The sequence below is a fragment of the Dermacentor variabilis genome, chromosome 1, assembly GCF_050947875.1.
Source record: "Dermacentor variabilis isolate Ectoservices chromosome 1, ASM5094787v1, whole genome shotgun sequence".
Lineage (NCBI taxonomy): Eukaryota > Metazoa > Arthropoda > Arachnida > Ixodida > Ixodidae > Dermacentor > Dermacentor variabilis.
The window spans coordinates 114,157,689-114,175,826 of NC_134568.1; the positions used below are offsets into that span (position 1 = coordinate 114,157,689).

Consider the following 18,138-nt stretch of genomic DNA (forward strand, 5'->3'; position numbering starts at 1 on the left):
CTACACAAAAAAAGTAGGAAGATACCTATAAAGAAAGGGGTCAGACAAGGAGACAGAATCTCTCCAATGCTACTCACTGCGTGCTTGGAAGAAGTATTCAAGCTATTAAACTGGGAAGGTTTAGGAGTAAGGATCTACCGCAAATACCTCAGCAACCTCCAGTTTGCCGATGACATTGTTCCATTCAGTAACACTGCGGACGAGTTACAACAAATGATTCAGGACCTTAACAGGGAGTGTGTTAAGAGTTGGGTTGAAGATTAATATGCAGAAGACAAAGATAATTATAAATAACCGGGCAAGGGAACAAGAGTTCCAGATCGCAAGTCAGCCTCTAGAGTCTGTGAAGGAGTACGTTTACCTAGGTCAACTAATCACAGGGAACCTTGACCATGAGAAGGAAATTCACAGCAGAATAAAAAAGGGTTGGATCACGTACGGCAGACATTGCCAGCTCCTGACTGGAAGCTTACCATTATCATTGAAAAGGAAGGTGTACAATCAGTGCATTTTACCAGTGCTGACCTATGGGGCAGAGACTTGGAGACTGGCAAATAAGCTTGAGAACATGTTAAGGACCATGCAAGGAGCAATGGAACCAAGAATGCTAGGCATAACTTTAAGAGACAGAAAGAGAGCGGTTTGGATCAGACAGCAAACGGGTATAGCTGATATTCTAACTGACATTAAGAGAAAAAATGGCGCTGGGCAGGTCATGTAATGCGCAGGTTAGATAATTGGACCATTAGGATGACAGAATGGGTATCAAGCGAAGAGAAACGCAGTAGAGGACGGCAGAAGACTAGGTGGTGCTAGTTGGAATCGCTTGGTGCAGGGCAGGAGTAATTGGAGATCACAGGGAGAGGCCTTCGTCCTGCAGTGGACATAAAATAGGCTGATGATGATGATGATGCATTTCGCCCCCATCAATGTGTCCGTCGTGGCCGGGATTTGATCCCACTGACTAAGGCTTAGCAAAGCAACGACAAAGCCACTATGCTAGCATGGCGGGTTATTCATTCAATGCATAATTCAAGCTCGAAAACTTGGTGTCATGAATTTGGCGGCCCCAAAATTCTGAGCTTGAATTATGCATTGCATGTTAAACCGCATGCTCTGGACAGCAGGCTGGCAAAATTTGAAGCGCACACCCTGTGATGACTGACTTCACGTAATGGAAGCCATTCTTGAAAGCCAAGCGTGCACTGCAAGCGCCGGAAGCAATTGCAGCAGTCAAAAACACGTCACGGTCACCATGTTGTGGGCATCCCCTGTGTTTACAATATACATCTGGTGGTGTCTTCACGTATGGGTCTCAGCAGTCAGCAGTTTCTAAAGGCATTCCCTGCTTTGTGCTCTTTTTATCATGCAATCGAAACAATTGAGAGCACAACACCATATCCGAAGAATTCAGAGGCTTCTGCTCCCTTCCAAGGCAGGGGAAGACATTGCAGTGTTTCTTGTTGGAGTACTCACACAGAGGTGGGCATGCAGCCTCTTGACATGCCATGTATAGTTTCAGAATGTTTCGCAACATAATCCAGAGGTGGCCCTACACTTGCCATGCCAAAGGGGTGGTCAATGTGACAGGGTAGTGTTACAAAATGGTGACAAAAATAGAAGTGATGACGAGCAGCAGGATAAAGACAAATCTTGACAGATGACACAGAGCCTGTCCGTTTCACAACCTGAAGACAAGAGAAACAGTATGAATAAAGGACAAGCAAACAACCTGGCACGACCTTGCCTCCAGCAGTCTCCCAGGTCCTATGTTGTGGGGATAAAAAATGACCAGCTAATAAATATAAAATCTTGGTATCACTTCTTCCAGGCATCAAAAAAAAAAAAAAATGCACCCCAATCAGGCAGGTGGAGACTATTAAGAGTGCTAGGACTTCTCCTGCAAGCGAATGGATCTAATGGCAGGATGATAGAACACATCTCTAACAAGTCAGAAGGAGTCATTAGGCTTCTGCGTAGAGTTACCAACAAGCATAAGGGGCTAGGAGAAGAAAGTGCCATAAGATTGGTACATGCATTCGCCTTTTGCCACTTCTCGTTCGTGGCTGGCATGCTACAATGGACACAGGCTGATAAGAACAAGCTAAATGCTTTAATCAGACGACTTATAAAGACTGCACTAGGACTTCCCATCAGCACAGCCAATGATAGCTTATTGCGCCTAGGGCTGCATAACACACTAGAGGAGATAGCGGAGGCTCAACAGGTGGCCCACCAGGAGAGACTGATGGGGACACTACCTGGGAGGGCGCTACTTGAAGAAATTGGCGTAGAAATTAACAACCACACCAACGAAGGAGGATTATTAACACAATTACAAGAGAGACTACGAGAAACAATAAAGACGACCCCGTTCCCTAGAAACATGCACCCGACACATAACCTCGAGAGACGGAAGGCAAGGGCTAAGGCACTCCTTCAAGACATAGATCAACATAAGCAGCAGGCGGTGTTCGTTGACGCTGCCTGGATTAAAAATAAGGATGCATATACCTCCGTTGTTGTAGACACTCAAGGTAACATACGGGATGCCATCACCGTCTATACCAAGGACCCAACAGTAGCAGAACAAGTAGCAATCGCCTTAGCCATCCGGGCTAATCGGTGGACACATATTTACAGCGACTCTAGAACAGCCATACGCAACTTTACCAATGGATATGTAACACGGATAGCAACAAAATTACTAGAGAAGGTCAACAGTGAGAGGATTGAAATCCGCTGGTTTCCTGCACATCTGGGGGTGTTGGACGGAGCTCGGAGAAACCTCAATGAGGTGGCAAATGAAGCAGCACGAGGACTTTCTAGCCGTGCTCTTCAAGACCGAGCAACTCACATTTCACCCGGAGAACACAGGGATCGATTATTAACATATAATGAAATCACGAAGCATTATTATTTAAGCAGAAGGGAATACCCATTGCCACACGGTAAGCTTTGCAGAGCCCAAGCAGTCACATTATGTTTGCTACAGACAAGAGCATACCCAAGTCCAGATTTTATTAACAGGATCTATGCGGAGAGGGAAACTCAGATCAACTGTAATAAGTGCAATGGCATCATTACTCTTGACCACATGCTTTGGCAGTGCCCCGCGGCCTTCACAGACTGTGACAAGGAACAAGAATGGTGGCGGCAAATGCTACACAGCGAATCACTGTCTGACCAATTACGGGCAGTCCAGAAGGCCCGCGATGTGGCTGAAGGGCTCGGCCTGACAGTCCCAACGTGGGAGCGGCCCGCGTCAACCTAGGGTTGACCTTCAGGACCCAATAAAGTTCTTCTTACCTTACCTTACCAATCCACGGGACATTTCTAACAGACAACAAAGGTGTAAGTGGAGCCAGTGTTAAGGCAACAAAAGCCTTTGTCTACAGTATGAACATAAGTATTTCGAGACAGCCTACAAAGCACCTGTGGAGCTTCATTTCATGCAGGATTGCTAGGGTAAATGAGGCGCATTTATCCAAAGGTCAATCGCACACAAGCCAAACAGAATGTTGCATCAACGACTGCCTAAGTGAGCACGCAAACTTGCAAAAATATAGAACAGGTAGAAATTTGGCAGAGCATTGTGCCTTCTGTGGACGCTAGCACTTATTTGCCCTCAAACTTAATTTAGCATGTTACCAAGATGAACAATCATGGGAGATCCAATAGGCAAAGCAGCCATCAATCTTTCTTTTTGAACAAGTGATTTCATATAAAGATTAACAGCAGATGTACGTGCCCACAGGTTTCTTTTTTTCCTTTCTTATTGCTACTTTTTTACGCATCGCTCATACATATCGGTTTCTCACGAAACGCGCTCGAAATTTCTTAATGTTGGGGAAGCTGAAATGATTCAATGATTTCCTCTGGATTACTTTTACCACAGAGGTACACATGTGAGAATGATATGATGAAGTAAATAAACAAGTATATGCAAATTTGGTTAATTAACTTAACAAACAAAAAGGTCATGCAAAATATAAACATTTGAAACTATTTGTATTTGGATAAAAAGTGCAATAAATTTCCCCCCGGCAGTCAGAGTAGACAAAAAACAAGCTTACATAATGAAGCACGCTATACATGGCTTAGGAATCCAGGCTTTTCCAGCTAAACCACTTTCATTCACACTCACCGAGATTCCTGAATATGCAAACAAACTGCTTATTTGATCTTAATGCTCCAATTTCTCTTGCAATTAACAATACTTCATATTGGGCAACGAAATCACAAAGGCTTGTTAACTGTGAACTTAGTAGTGTAAACTATTCAATTAGATCCTGTTCTGACCCTTCCCACTTCGCATTCAATTAGGCCTCAAAAATTATTCGTATACCCCCAAGCCATTAACATCCAAATATTTCAAATCTCGTTTCAGCTATTTTCACTGGCAAGATTCAGAAATTTTTGCTCCCCGCCTGCAAATTGTGCAAATAGTTGAGCCTAAAACAGTACCTTGTAGTGAGCCAGAAACCTAAGTTCTGAAGCAAAGCTCAGTATACTCGTGGGGTACCTCGCCCACACTTATTATGGAACGATGCTTGTGGGCACACAGAGAACAAGAGGTGTCTTTAGTGTCTCTATACTTCTTTTATTAATGGGATGCTTCGCATGCAGATGATAAATAAAATAGTCTTGCTGTTTCATTATCATGATGTTGTGAGCTTCGTACAGATGAAATGGCGGTTGAGAAAGCAATGGAAATTGGGACCAATCCAAGGTAAATAACTAAGATGACTGTTTCCACAAGGTCACGCACAACAATGGGCACCACAACAATCACTTCAGATTTGGTGTTGACCCTCCCAAGTAGAGGGTGAGGGCTGCAGGTGCTGACCGAATGAGTTTGGCCCGAATGGTTGAACACCCAAGCCTGTAGTGGGCTTCAAATCTGTGGTTGCCACCAAAAGAGTAATAGTAGTTGCCACCTTCACTCCCCTTGATCCAGAGAATGTCCACAGGTGCAACCTGGTCTTTTGTGTTTGGGTTCTGCATGAGAAAACACAGGTGAAGCTTGTAAGGGCATAAGAATAAGAGTAATAGTCATAACAGCAGGAGCAAATTCATTCAAGTGATTATTTGGTGGAAGAGAAGGTGAAAAGAAAAAAGCTATTCAATGTGAAGTTGCCCGCTTATTTCTAGTGGGCAACATGGGGAAACTGTGATCAACTGATTCTATCAGATTTAATGTCCCAAATGTAAAAAAAACTGGCTGTGAGGAAAGCTACAGCAGAATACTGTGGGAAACTTTGACCAACTGGGATTCACTTTCAAACAAAAAACATTTAGCCAGCTTAGACAAACAGAGCTTTATTTCAAATCTTTTCCTTCATTTACTTCAACAGAAAAATGTCAAGTGTTAGCCAAGAGAATGAATGTCACTCTTGTATATTTGCAGTTAAAACTTGAGCCATGGCACCCACTATGTCAGTGGAAGGCAGCAGACTTCAAAGTGCTGTCTACTTTGGTCGTTTCTGCGCACAAGAAAGCTGCCAAATGTAGCCCCCAGGTTTTGTTTTTCCATACTTCTGAACGCAACATGATCCTTTTACCTTAAATATTTTAGTAATTCCAAACAGGTGTATGATAATCTGTGGTAACACACATGATCTGGTTTGAAACGAGAAGAAAGGGGGTTAACCGAGGGGCCCGATTTTTATTAGTCATATCATAAGAACCCACAATCTTCGCATGCAAAGGTTGTGGGTTCGGTTCCCACCTGCAGCAAGTTGTTTTTTCATCCACTTTAATTTCCGTTAATTTATCGTTTCTAAATGAAGGTTAATTTATCGTTTTAATAAATGAAATAACATTTATTAAGCCCAAGTAATTTCCCCTATGTTGTCCTTGGTGTCAGTGTTTGTTGGCTTCTTACGATATGATCTGGTATGGGAATTCAAGGCTCTTTTGCCTATGATGGTTCGAAAGGGTCAAACATAGTTTATAAATAACCTCCACTGTTCAGATGCAGCCTTTCCAGTGCAGGACATGCCCTGTTGCTTCACTGCAAAAGCAGACATTAAATAGTAGTGAATATATTTGTCACACAAATACTAGAACAGCAACATGCTATGCGGTGTACAATGATTAAATGTCAAAAGCTGATAATGTAAACTCTGGCTTGAACTGCAGTTTCTAATGCATATGTTACAAAACCCCAATAATAGCACTTCATACTCCTTTTCAGACCTGCCACAGTGGCTGTGGTATTGCAACGCTGAACACAAATTCGCAGTATTGAATTTTAGCAGCAACGGACACATTCCGATGAGAGGAGAACGAAAAAACACACGGAATAAGTGAGAAAAAATTGGTAATCTCAGGGGCTCAATTATTTCTAGTCCCAACAGCATAAAGCCAACAGAAAATGACACCACTGGATTCATTATCTGTTGATTGCATGTGGTTGAGGTAAAAAAGATGCCCAATATTTAGGCACACGTTAAACAACTCCAGGACCTCAGAACTAACCCAAAGTCCTCCAATACGGGTGAATTTTGATTGCCATTAAATACATTTTGTCATTATGGTCAAACTTTATTCAGCTTACACCAATACATCTTTCCAACCACCTTATTTCTAACATAAATTGAACCAACTTAAGCACTTCAGCAATGGCTCAAAATAAACATACAAAAACGCGTTGAATTTAAGCTGACAAAATTATTACATTTAAAACCAGAAAGGTAAGCAAGCGAAAACGCGTAAGAATAAGCAACCATTGTAAATGCAGAAATATGGTGAACATCTAGTGTAAAGCAACTAAAACGCCACTGACACACATTCAATTCTATGTGTATTCATCGGCTCAAAAACAAGAGGTAAAAAGTAAGTACACATGAACAGCTTCAGCTCAGGGAGCGAAATCTGACGCCTTAGTAATCACAATCATGGAATTTTGTAAAAAAAATGTATGGGCTCCATTACCAGCGTCTTCGGTCGCACCTCGACGCCTATATTCTGCCCTGTGAAGATTATTTGTAAGCAGCTTACGAATATAACATCTGGTGACGCCCGGGGTGTGATGTCAACGAAAGTTGACCTGGGGTTGTGTGCGTCCTCCCGCGCAAGCAATGTTTTTTTATACACGCTTTAAAATTTCACAACGCGCCCTTTGAGCGCTTCACCACCACTTACAAATTTTCTACTCAGCAGTAACTGCAACGTTTTACCCCCCCCCCTCCCCTCCAACCACTATTCAGCCGTTTGAATAATGGAACACTACACAACTTGCAGGCCGTGATAAGAGCGTGGCAAAGCGCGCTAATAATGACGCCGTTACACTACTAACACGCGGAAGTAATCATACTGGGTATAAAGCACGAGGTGCAAAAAGATTACAATTTAACGTAGCGCGGACACGAGGTAATTGGCACTAAAATTCTACAATTTTTCATTCACTCACCTCAAGAAGTTCTACGATTCCTCTGACCTTGTCTTCATCGTAGTGAGCAACAGGAATAGGCCGCGTTATGTCGTCCAAAGGCACTTCGTATACTTTTGCGATGTTAGCACCATGTACACTAGAAATGTTTGCGTTACCAGAAGCACTGTTCACGATGACAACATTTTGCATATTTCCTTGCCCAGCAGCTGTGACCAAAGAGTTGAAATCAAGATACAAAACTGTTTTACCAGAGGCATCAACACCTTCCGCCATCACGTCGGTTTCCGCCATTTTGACGCTTCGGTGGCTTTGGTTTCACGTTGCCAGGCGTACAACGACTGCTGTGCTTTTTGGGCCAAATAGAGGGCGTCCACGCAAGGCACCCTACAGCACCCAATGCTCTTAAATTCTAGTAATGTTCTAATAAGTTCCAGTAAATTCTAGTAAGTATCTTGTAATACTGACAGGGATTGCTAAACTCAGACCTTATGCTCGGACCCCGTCGAAGTAATAAATGTTGATCTCGAAGGCCATGCTTTTGAGTACTGGAGATGCCGAAGGAGATTTCAGGCCCCAAACAAATGTCTTTACTGTCATGCTTTGGACGCCCTTCCATGATGGCTTTCTCATAGAAACGAAAATAAATTACGAAGACGATTTTGTTTAGCAATGCAGGCGCCGGAAGCGATTTCAGCTTCTAAAAGATGTAATGAACACCGAGTTTTGAACACTTGCATTGCATTATTGTTTTAAGCTTACCGTCATTCTTTTATTGCTCAAATTTCACAGCAAAATAGTATTCTATGATCCAGAAGGTTCAATATAACAGGTAATGTCGAAAACACGGCGATATTGTAGATTTTTGTCCCTAGCGATCATGTGCGGCTCTTGCGGTGCACGAGATTTGTATTTTTACTTTGAGAAAGCCGAACTAGAGGTGGCTTCTATATAACTGTAGAAGCGCAAGAAGACGAGAACGAATAGAGAAGACAGGACGAGGCGTTTACTCACCACTGAAAAATTTTATTGAAAGGAAACAAATATATGCACGCCATAAACGGAGTTGGAGGGTTGCTCATGCGTGTCAAGGATCTCGAGTTAAAATTTTCGAAGGCAACGTTATAAATTACAGAAAGTCTAACTATTAGGAAATGTAAATTCCTTATCATGTAGCAAGACTGAGGGGGTGGCTGACGCAGTTAACTCCTCTTTTCTTTATGTCGTAGGCCCCTGGCCATTTCACGCATTAGCTGGTCGTTGCTCTTGAAGATAATCTTGAGTATCTTTCAATACAGGATAATTGATGCAGCGCCACTGGCCTACGTAAACTTTGCCGCCGTTGAACGAGATCGTATACGCGATACCCATAGCACAATCTACACATTTTTGGGTGTGTTTAATCGAGAGTGTTAGTATAGAGGCTAGAAAGCTTCCTTTCTAGCCTCTATAGTTCTAGGTTAGGGGACTGAAGCGGCTTTAATTGGTACGCAAGAACTAAGGACGACATTAGACAGTTTTAATAATAATAATATTTGGGGTTTTACGTGCCAAAACCACTTTCTGATTATGAGGCACGCCGTAGTGGAGGACTCCGGAAATTTTGACCACCTGGGGTTCTTTAACGTGCACCTAAATCTAAGCACACGGGTGTTTTCGCATTTCGCCCCCATCGAAATGCGGCCGCCGTGGCCGGGATTCGATCCCGCGACCTCGTGCTCAGCAGCCCAACACCATAGCCACTGAGCAACCACGGCGGGTACACAGTTTTAGTTAAACGTACGTAGAGGCTTTGCGTACGTAGAGCTTCTACGTGTGAGCAGTGCGCATGCGTAGAACGTAGCGGGCGCGCGCGCGTCTCACGGACGTACCTGAGATTCAATTCTTTGCGTGCGTTTCTTGCGCACGTAGACAGCTTCGCGCGGGAGTTCCGCAAGATCACGAACAAGCGATAGCGGGCCGCGCGCGCGCAGACGGCTCGCATCGAAACACGGCGACAGGATTGAATTGGCTACCGCCGTGTTCACATTTCCCGATAGATGGAGCTACGAGGTCCCTCTTGGCGTGCGTCGCGTACGTGTAGCTAAAAGCTATTCAGATGGCGTGCACGTAAGGTACGTAGGCTTTTCACGTTTGCGTACGTGAATACTCTACGTACGTGTAACTAAAACTGTCTATTACTGTCCATGCGCAGACTCAGACGTAGGGGTCTGCGCATGCGCAGTACATTGTCCCCTAGTTCTTGCTATAGTGAACTAGAATATATTGTACCCGCCGTGGTTGCTCAGTGGCTATGGTGTTGGGCTGCTGAGCACGAGGTCGCGGGATCGAATCCCGGCCACGGCGGCCGCATTTCGATGGGGGCGAAATGCAAAACACCCTTGTGCTTAGATTTAGGTGCACGTTAAAGAACCCCACGAGGCCAAAATTTCCGGAGTCCTCCACTACGGCGTGCCTCATAATCAGAAAGTGGTTTTGGCACGTAAAACCCAAATATTATTTTTAGAATATATTGTAGTTCACTGCAGTTCTTGCGTACGCAAGCCGCTTGCGTCCCCTAATCAAACGCTCTCTAACGTTACATTGCGATGGCTTTCTGCGAATACGCGAACAAATTGTCTGAAGTTCCTTTTTTACTGAAAAAAGAAAGAACCTCATACCTAGTGCCTATGTGTTTCGTGCGGTGATCTGTGTAGGCACGGAACGACGGCTACTTTATTCTTTTTACGACGATCTTCCCGGGTGCTCTGACTGTCTTCTTTGGTGTTGAGTTTTTTCAAAGTGTGAGCGCAAACTGATTTAATGACATTCTGAAGATAGCCTGCTTGTTATAAGTTGTCGGTCTGGTTGTGAAAGCTCGATTTCGTCATGCGTTGACATGATTTTTTCAATGCAGAAGCTATACTGGTTTTCGTTCCTCTTTTAACAATTCTTGAAATTGAAAAAAAAAATGGAATAGATTACGAGAAAGATAGCAAAAAGAATCGGGGGGAAGTGGGAAGAGACTTCATTAAAAAAACTTTTTTCTCTCTCTCTCCCTCCCCCATTTATTTAGGGAGGTTGGAAAAGTCATCTCTTTTCTGAACCAGAATCAGAATGAGTAACACTTTTACATTGGTGCACATTTTATTTGTGGGGCGGGGTAGGAGAGCCTAAGCCTACGTGGTGCGAAATTGTGGTAAAACTGTAGCACCAAATTGTTCCATGTTTAGATGGATTTTCAAACTTTGGCCGAGTCTATGTGTACAGTGTGCAAGCACACGCACACACACGCACCGACGCGTGCCGTGCACAGCCACCAGCAACCAAAGCCCCTCTATTCAAGTTTCCGCCGTCGACAAAAGCGGCGGTAGCGCGTGGATGGACGGGCTTTAGGAGCAAAGAGAACTTGAGGATTCCCGCAAAGTTCAAAACTAGTAGAAACCCCTCCGGAAATACGTCAGCGGCAAGAAAACAAGGGTCACACCGTAAACGTCACCCGGAACCTCAGCTCCGATATGGAAGACGGCAGAGGGAACATGTCGCTTTTGGGCGCTGGTCGAGGCACGCGAGTAAGCGTGGGAAGGGCAGTTCGCCTCTTCACACTATCTCTCCGCAGCATTTCATTTACTTCTGCCTCCGTCTAAACCGTTCTTGAATGTTAATTCGGTAGGATTGTCCCTGGAGGGCGCGTTACAATTTCTTTTGTGTAACCAACGTTTCCGACTGGGCCTGGTGAGGGGCTTTTTAAAGGGCCGCGCAGCAGGTCTGGTCATTATAAGCGAAGATCACACACTGCGGGATAACGATCGCGTCTGCAAAGAATTACTTCCCTGCGCGCCGCGGAAACGTCTGAAATTTTAAATCGAATGCCGTTTTCCCTTCTCCTCGCGGCCGCCGTGCTCCAAGCCGGAGGATGACGTACATGTGCTAGTGCGCCTACGCACACGTGTTTGTGCTGTGACGTCGCGCGTGGCGACAGGCGACTTCGAGAATTATTCAAGGCAACATCTGTTACTTGTGTAATATATTGCTTGAATAGACGAATTGAAGTTTAGAGAAATAATAAAACACACAAACGGAATGCCCGCATTCTTTTTTTACTTCACACCGCAGCAAGAGAGATGTACTTTTGTTTCGTCTGGTTGTGCCCTCGTCATGTAGTCGCGCGCGCAGACACCGAAACTATGCCATTTTCTACCGTGTTCCAGCACGGGATCATGCTCTGTGATCCGCTTGTGTCTGCCTCAGTATTCGTTTAGCACTGAGTTATACCGCTAGTCAGGTGTCCTCGTGCACAGCGCGCAAAATCGTGCGCTGCGCGAAACCTCTCGCGCGCGACGCCGTCAGCGAAAGGGCGCCGCGCCGCAAAAAAGCAAGGAGAAAAAAGAAATGAAGGTGGGGCCCGTGACGTGTGCTTCTCGCGATCCACGAGGTCCGGTATGGGAGAATCCAGGGAGAGAGTAAAACATCTTTATTATTAATATTTGAATGGCGAGAGCAGTGTGGGAGGAACCCTCAGTCCAGGGTCCCTAAGATGATTCCGGCGATGTTTCGAGTACGTTGTATCACAGCTCGGAGGACCTCGGGAGGTCCGTCGCGGAGGGCATCGTCCCACAGCTCTTTGTTGCGTCGGGGGTAAAGGAGAGTTGGCAAGAGAGGAAAGAGGTTTGCAGTGCACTCAATCGTGACGTGGAAGATTGTGGGTGAGCTGCCACAGCCAGGGCAACGATCTGCATAACAGTGTGGGTAGAATTTATTGAGAGAGACAAGATTTGGAAAAGTTGCGGTTTGTAACTGGCGTAATGCCACTGCTTCCTCCCGCGAGAAGGACGGCGGTGGTGCGGCGTGGGTGCGACGAATGCGTGTATAATGACGGAGTATGTCTTTGTAACGGAGCAAGGGATCCCCCCACTCTGAACTAGTCGCCTCACCACTCCGAGTCGCCCGGAGGGAAATTTCTCGGGCAACCGCATGTGCGCGTTCGTTACCTGGCAGTGAGGTATGGCCAGGGGTCCAGAGTAAGTGGATTCGGGGAGGTGTGGTTGGTGTATTTTGCGGGATCTGTTTGAGAATTTGGTGCGCCGCTCTCGGGATGCCATGTCCTGATAGGAACGCCCGGCATGCCTATTGCGAGTCCGTCAATATATACACTTCCTCAGGAACACGGATGGCGTATCGAATTGCAAGAGCAACACCGAGAATTTCTCCGTAAGCGGCATTTGTTCCGCGCATTGCAACAGAGTCTCTCAGGGATTCGGTGCCATCCAAAACTACCGTGGTATAGCCCTCTTGAGTGCTAAAGTATGTGTTTCCGGGATGTTAGCAAGCATGCGGCCAATGTATCGTACACGGGCTTTGCGCCGCCCTTTGTCATGCTCGGGGTGCATATTACGTGGCAATGGATGAATACTTAGTGCTTGTCGTATCGCTGACGACAAGATCGTTGGACGGGTTTCAGGCTCAAAGGGTGGGACAGAGTATCCTAGCCGTGTGAGAAGATGGCGGCCAGTAGGAGTGAGTAGGAGGCGCCTGCGATGGCTGACCCAATGTGCTCCTAGCAGCTCGCCTAGTGTGTTATGTGTCCCTAAGTTAAGGAGACGGTGTGTGGAAGTATAGTTCGGGAGGGCCATGGGCCAGCTTCGTCGCTTTGCGAATCATTGCGTCTATGCGAAGTTGTTGCGCTTGGGTCAACCGCTGAAATGGGAGATGGTATGTAAGGCGGCATGATCACGCATGCCTCCACCAAGCGAAGCAGGTCCTCTTCTCGAAGGCCCGAGCGCCTGTTGGAGACCCTCCGGATCATGGCCAGAATTTGCTCAATCTGTCTGGATAGAAGGGAAACAGTGTAGTTTAACCTGCCATCCGCTTGGACGTGTAGGCAGAGGATACGAGCACGATTAACCTGTGGTATCGGTGTGCCATCCACCTGCACAGTGATAGAAGGAGTAGCGGAACGGCTCCGGGGGCGAATGATTATGAGCTCCGACTATTCCGGAGCACATCCCAAGCCGCATTTTCTCACGTACTCGGAAACTGTATCTACTGCTTGCTGCAGTCGGTCCTGGATGGCTCTGTCGGAACCCCGTGTCGACCAGATAGTAATGTCGTCCGCATAAATAGCGTGTGCGACATCAGGGATCAGATCGAGTAGCCGGGGGAGCCCTGCGAGCGCGATATTGAATAGAGCAGGGGAAAGAACTGAGCCCTGGGGTGTCCCACGTCCTACAAGGCGAATCGGACCGGATCGATGCGGTCCCATTCCTACGGTGGCTGTGCGATCTCGAAGAAATTCGCGGATATATTTGCACATACGAATTCCACAGTGTGAATGTGCAACATTGCGAAGGATGAGGTCATGTTCAACATTATCAAATGCTCGTTTTAGGTCTAAGGCGATGAGTGCTCTCGTTTGGGCGGACGACGGAGGTCCTATGACTTCCTCCCGCAATTGTAAAAGCACATCTTTGGCAGACAGATGAGCCCGATATCCGAATTGAGAGTTAGAAAAGAATGATTTTTCTTTGAGGAAGGGCTGCAGACGCCGCAAGAGTACATGCTCCATGAGCTTACCAATGCAGGATGTTAGGGAGATGGTTCGTAAGTTTTCAACCATAACAGGCTTGCCCGGTTTGGGGATCAGTGTGATGTCGGCGTGTCGCCATGCTTGGGGAAGCATGACCTTGCGCCAGCAATCATTGAAGATATGGGTGAGGTGGTTAATATCCGCGTCACTGAGGTTACGAAGGGTGACGAATCGGATGTGGTCGGCTCCCGGTGCCGTGTTGCGGCGTAGGTCTTGTAAGACCACCCGCACCTCGTCAGATGTGATGTCTGCATCGAGCAATTCGTTCGCCTCGCCTACATAAGGATAGTCAGGGTACTGCGGCGATGGGCCTGTGGGTATGAAATGCTTTTTTAGCGCTCTGAGGAGTGTCGAGACATCGTCCTTGTACTCGTGCATTAGGATGTGCAGCTGTTGAAATGTTTTTCCCTTTGTTGTGGTGGGATCTGTGAGTGAGCGAAGAATCGACCACGTTTTTGCTGTGCTCAATGTGCCTGAGAGGCGATCGCAAAATCCTCGCCAGCTATTCCTCGTAAGGATCTCTGCATACTCCTGAGATTCCCGTGTAATTTGATCTATACGTTTCCTAAGTTTGCGGTAGAGGCGTTGTCGTTTCCATCGTCGTGTTAACCCTCTGCGGGCGTTCCAAAGATGAAGTAAATGCGGGTCTATGTCTGGTGTCTCGGTTGTGGTGCGCAATGTGCTCGTGGTGACCTCTAGATCTTGGCGAGAGAGTCAAGCCATCGTTCGTACCCTCGGCGCTCAGGTGGGTCCTGGCGACGTTCCCTGAATTTCGCCCAATCCGTTATACGCACATTTCGCTCGGGCCTGCGCGCACCCCGTAATGACAAGGTGGTCACCACAATGCAGTGGTCACTACCAAGGTGCTCCTCTAAAGGCCCGTGCGCAACGACTAGGTCAGTATTGCGCACGAAGGTAAGGTCAGGGCAGGTGTCACGAGATACGCTGTTGCCCATCCGAATGGGGTGCTCTGGGTCGGTAAGCAGTGTGTATCTCATGTTACAGATGGCATTCCATAAGCGGGTCCCTTTAGCCTGCGATTTAACGTAACACCATGCAGTATGGGGAGCGTTAAAGTCACCGGCCACCACACAAACCCGTCTAAACCTACCAAATTCTGTTAGTAGGTGCTGAAAACAGTGCGTTCGCGAACGGGGGGAACTATATTATCATTGAGTATAAACAGACTCTCGCTGCGTTTAACTTGCGTAATCATTTCCAATATTTGGTGAGGAATGTCAATGTTAGTGGTATGCATGCGACATGTAACATGTTTCGAAACTAAGGCTCCCACAAGAGGAGAGACACCCGAGAGCGTGCTGTAGCCGGATAAAGAAGGGGTGCAATTGACTTCCTGTAAGAGGATGACATCGGGAGGGTTCGTGGATGTGGCGATATACTGCTGTAGGGAACGTCGTTTTCGGCGGAATCCCCTACAATTCCACTGCCACACCACTAGTTGCTCCCCGTTACGGGGCGCCATCATGATCGCGAGAGGAAGCAGGCGGTCGTGCATAGGGATGCGGGCGCCGGGTGCCCACATTTGAAGGTTGCGGCCGAGAGCCTTGGTCGAAAAGCGCGCTTTCGTTGTTACCGCTAAGCTCAGGAACTTGCATGCGTGCGAAAGTGCACGCTATACATGATTTCACTTGCCGCCTGCATACTAGTGTTCATGTCTGCCACCAGCGCGCCCATTTGTTTTTGCAGGCGCTCACAGCGCGCCTCCATGTCACGACGTAGGCGGGCTATTTCTATTAGAGGATCGGTATTTGGTAACGAATTGGTAATAGGGGAAGGGGTAGGGAGAGATTTACGGGGCGGAGCGAGCTGTGGGGGACCCTCCGCCCAACCTACTACCCGAGGCGTCTCCATTGCTGTTTTCTTCTCCGGGGTCCGCTGCACCCCTGAAGGGACCAGGGTCACCTTGGCTGGAGCGTTGGTCTGCAGGGCCTTCTTGTAGGGTTGTTGGGAAGATGGGGAAGGAGGGCGCTTCTCTGGGAGGCGCACCGATGCCTCGCGGGATCGGGGCCGAGACTTGGAGCGGGTCCGGAACTTGCGACGGTATCTCAAACGGGTCTCCGACCGGACTTTTCTGGTCTCCTTCGTTGGGGCGCGCGACGTTCGGGTCTTCGCCGTACCTGTGGTAGTGGTCGGGTCGCTGGAGGGTTGGAGTTCACGCTGCTCTTTCTTGAGAGCTTTCCGCACCCAAGCTTTGTTCAGTGTCTGCCTAGCACGCCGCGGGCAGTTTGGATCCGCTGTAGGGTGGGTCCCGTAACAGGATCTGCAGTGTAGGGTGCACGGATGTGACGGGGTGGGGTTGTCAGTCCCGCACGTCGCGCAAACGACCACGTGCGGCGTAGGACAGTAATCAGCCCAATGGCCGAGCTTGTGACATATCTTGCAAACCAGTTGGCGGGGTCGATGGGGGTAGCAGCGGAGTTCTGCACCATAGAAACGCACGTAGCGAGGCACTTTAAGTCCTTCAAATGATACCAACGCAACGTTGGTTTGACCCATCATTCGTGCTTGAAGTATTTGAGTTCCAGGAGCCACAAGCTCATCCACTAGCTTGGAAGACGGTGTACCGGGCAAAAGGCCAGGAACAATTCCCTTGCATGAGTTGTCTGGGGCCGCAAAATATGTCGTGATGGGATAAACCCGCTGACCAAGGTTCAGCTCCCTCACCTTGTACAATGCGTCGGCTACGTGTGACTGTGGTGTGCTGATGATTGCCTAGTTCTGCTGAGGTCGCAGTCGCAATATGATGTCCTGACGATCCTCGGTGGTCAAGCCGGCTGCACTCCATAGAGTGCTGGCGAGTTCTGGGCGCGTGCACTTATCGAGACGAAGTCCTCCGTGAGGCCGCAGAATTATCTTTTCATCGTACAAGGGATGTCGAGGCAGGTTCTGATTCCGAATGCGCTTGCGTACGGTAGGCTGGGAGGCGTCCGGAAAGCCCAAGATGTTCCCGGAGGGTTGCGTCTTAGCGCGCGTTTGACGGATGCGTCGCTTATGTATGACTGTCTTCCAACAGCCATCTGTGTCGTCGTCAGTTTCGTCGTCGTAAATGTTCGGGGCAGCATCTTCCTCCATCCTTTCCCCGGTCGGAGTGTCCACCTCTCGCTGTTGGGAGGGAAAATTGGCGACGATGGGATCGGCGGCCACTCCCGCGGTATCCACCTCAGGCGTCTTCGTTGTTGTTGAGGAACGCGCGGCGGCGTTCTCCATCGCCCATCGCGCCTTCTGCTCGTTGGAAAATGACGTTGCGGTAGATAAATGCTCCATCGAAACAGAGCGGTGAATTGGCCGAAGGCCCTTTGCACGCCCGTTTAGAACATGGGCCTCGGAAGAGCTGGTCGCTTGGCGCTCTTGGTTCATGGTGTAGAAAACACGCCAAGGCAGCTATGGCCCCGGCAGGGGCAGCCGCGTTGGAACTGCTTCAGAGCTGTAGAGGCGCGGGGAGCGGCAACAAAGTCCCGGGAAGAAAAGGCGGTCGGTGGGAAACGGCGAGAAAGCCGCTTCCCATATGACTCCCTGCGAAAGCGGCCCGGGCAAGGGCGGTCAAGGGCGGTCGGTGAAGGGCGAGCAGTCTCGGTGGTTGCGGAGCGCGCCGACGACACGTCCGTTCACTTCGGCCGACCGATTGGAACTCTCAACGCAGGGAAGGAATTTCGCTTGCGGGAAGTGGAGAGAGTGTGCCGTTTGGCAGTGGAACTCGCCTCCTGAAATCATGGGTTCGCGGCACTGAAATATCTCTATCTAGACTATTAATGAGCCGATTTGAAAACTTTCGTGGCGGAACGCTCCCTAGAAGACACGTAACAACTTCCAGCGTATAAACAAAATTTGGTATAGGGCCTGGTGAGGGACCCTTTAAGGGGCCCCTGAAACGGTTCGGACAAATTTTATAGACGCGTAGGAGCTAAAGTTAATCATTGGCACCAGAATTTATGTGAAACGTCTCATATTAAGAGAGCTACGGCCGATTACAAGTTATCCTCCTCAAAAGTCATGCATTTTCTCCTAAACTCGTTCGCCGAGTGATCGGGGCTAAGCTCCGCCTTCACTGGCTCTGCGTCATGATAGCACGTCGTGTCGTCGACTTCCGGTTCTCTACGAGCAAGCGCGCGAAGCCTCTCCAAACTCTACGCCAGCTGCCTGGCAGTCGACGCCAAGC

At 47.9% G+C, this 18,138-nt stretch overlaps 1 protein-coding gene across 1 annotated transcript; it reads right to left on the bottom strand.

The window, feature by feature from the left end:
* Positions 1-4,578: 4,578 nt before the first annotated feature.
* LOC142571840 (sulfiredoxin-1-like) lies at positions 4,579-7,716 on the bottom strand. The gene is made up of 2 exons (XM_075680492.1): positions 7,418-7,716; positions 4,579-5,001 (listed from the first exon to the last, which is right to left on the bottom strand). The coding sequence occupies exons 1-2, from the start codon at positions 7,688-7,690 to the stop codon at positions 4,792-4,794; spliced, it is 483 nt and encodes a 160-aa protein (XP_075536607.1). The 5' UTR covers positions 7,691-7,716; the 3' UTR covers positions 4,579-4,791.
* Positions 7,717-18,138: the final 10,422 nt, after the last annotated feature.

Excerpts from the sequence above, each read along its gene's own strand:
- LOC142571840 (XM_075680492.1), bottom strand. The coding sequence starts at position 7,690 with ATGGCGGAAACCGACGTGATGGCGGAAGGTGTTGATGCCTCTGGTAAA. Across the intron at positions 5,002-7,417 it reads GAATCGTAGAACTTCTTGAG|AACCCAAACACAAAAGACCA; the intron begins GTGAGTGAATGA and ends TTTCTCATGCAG.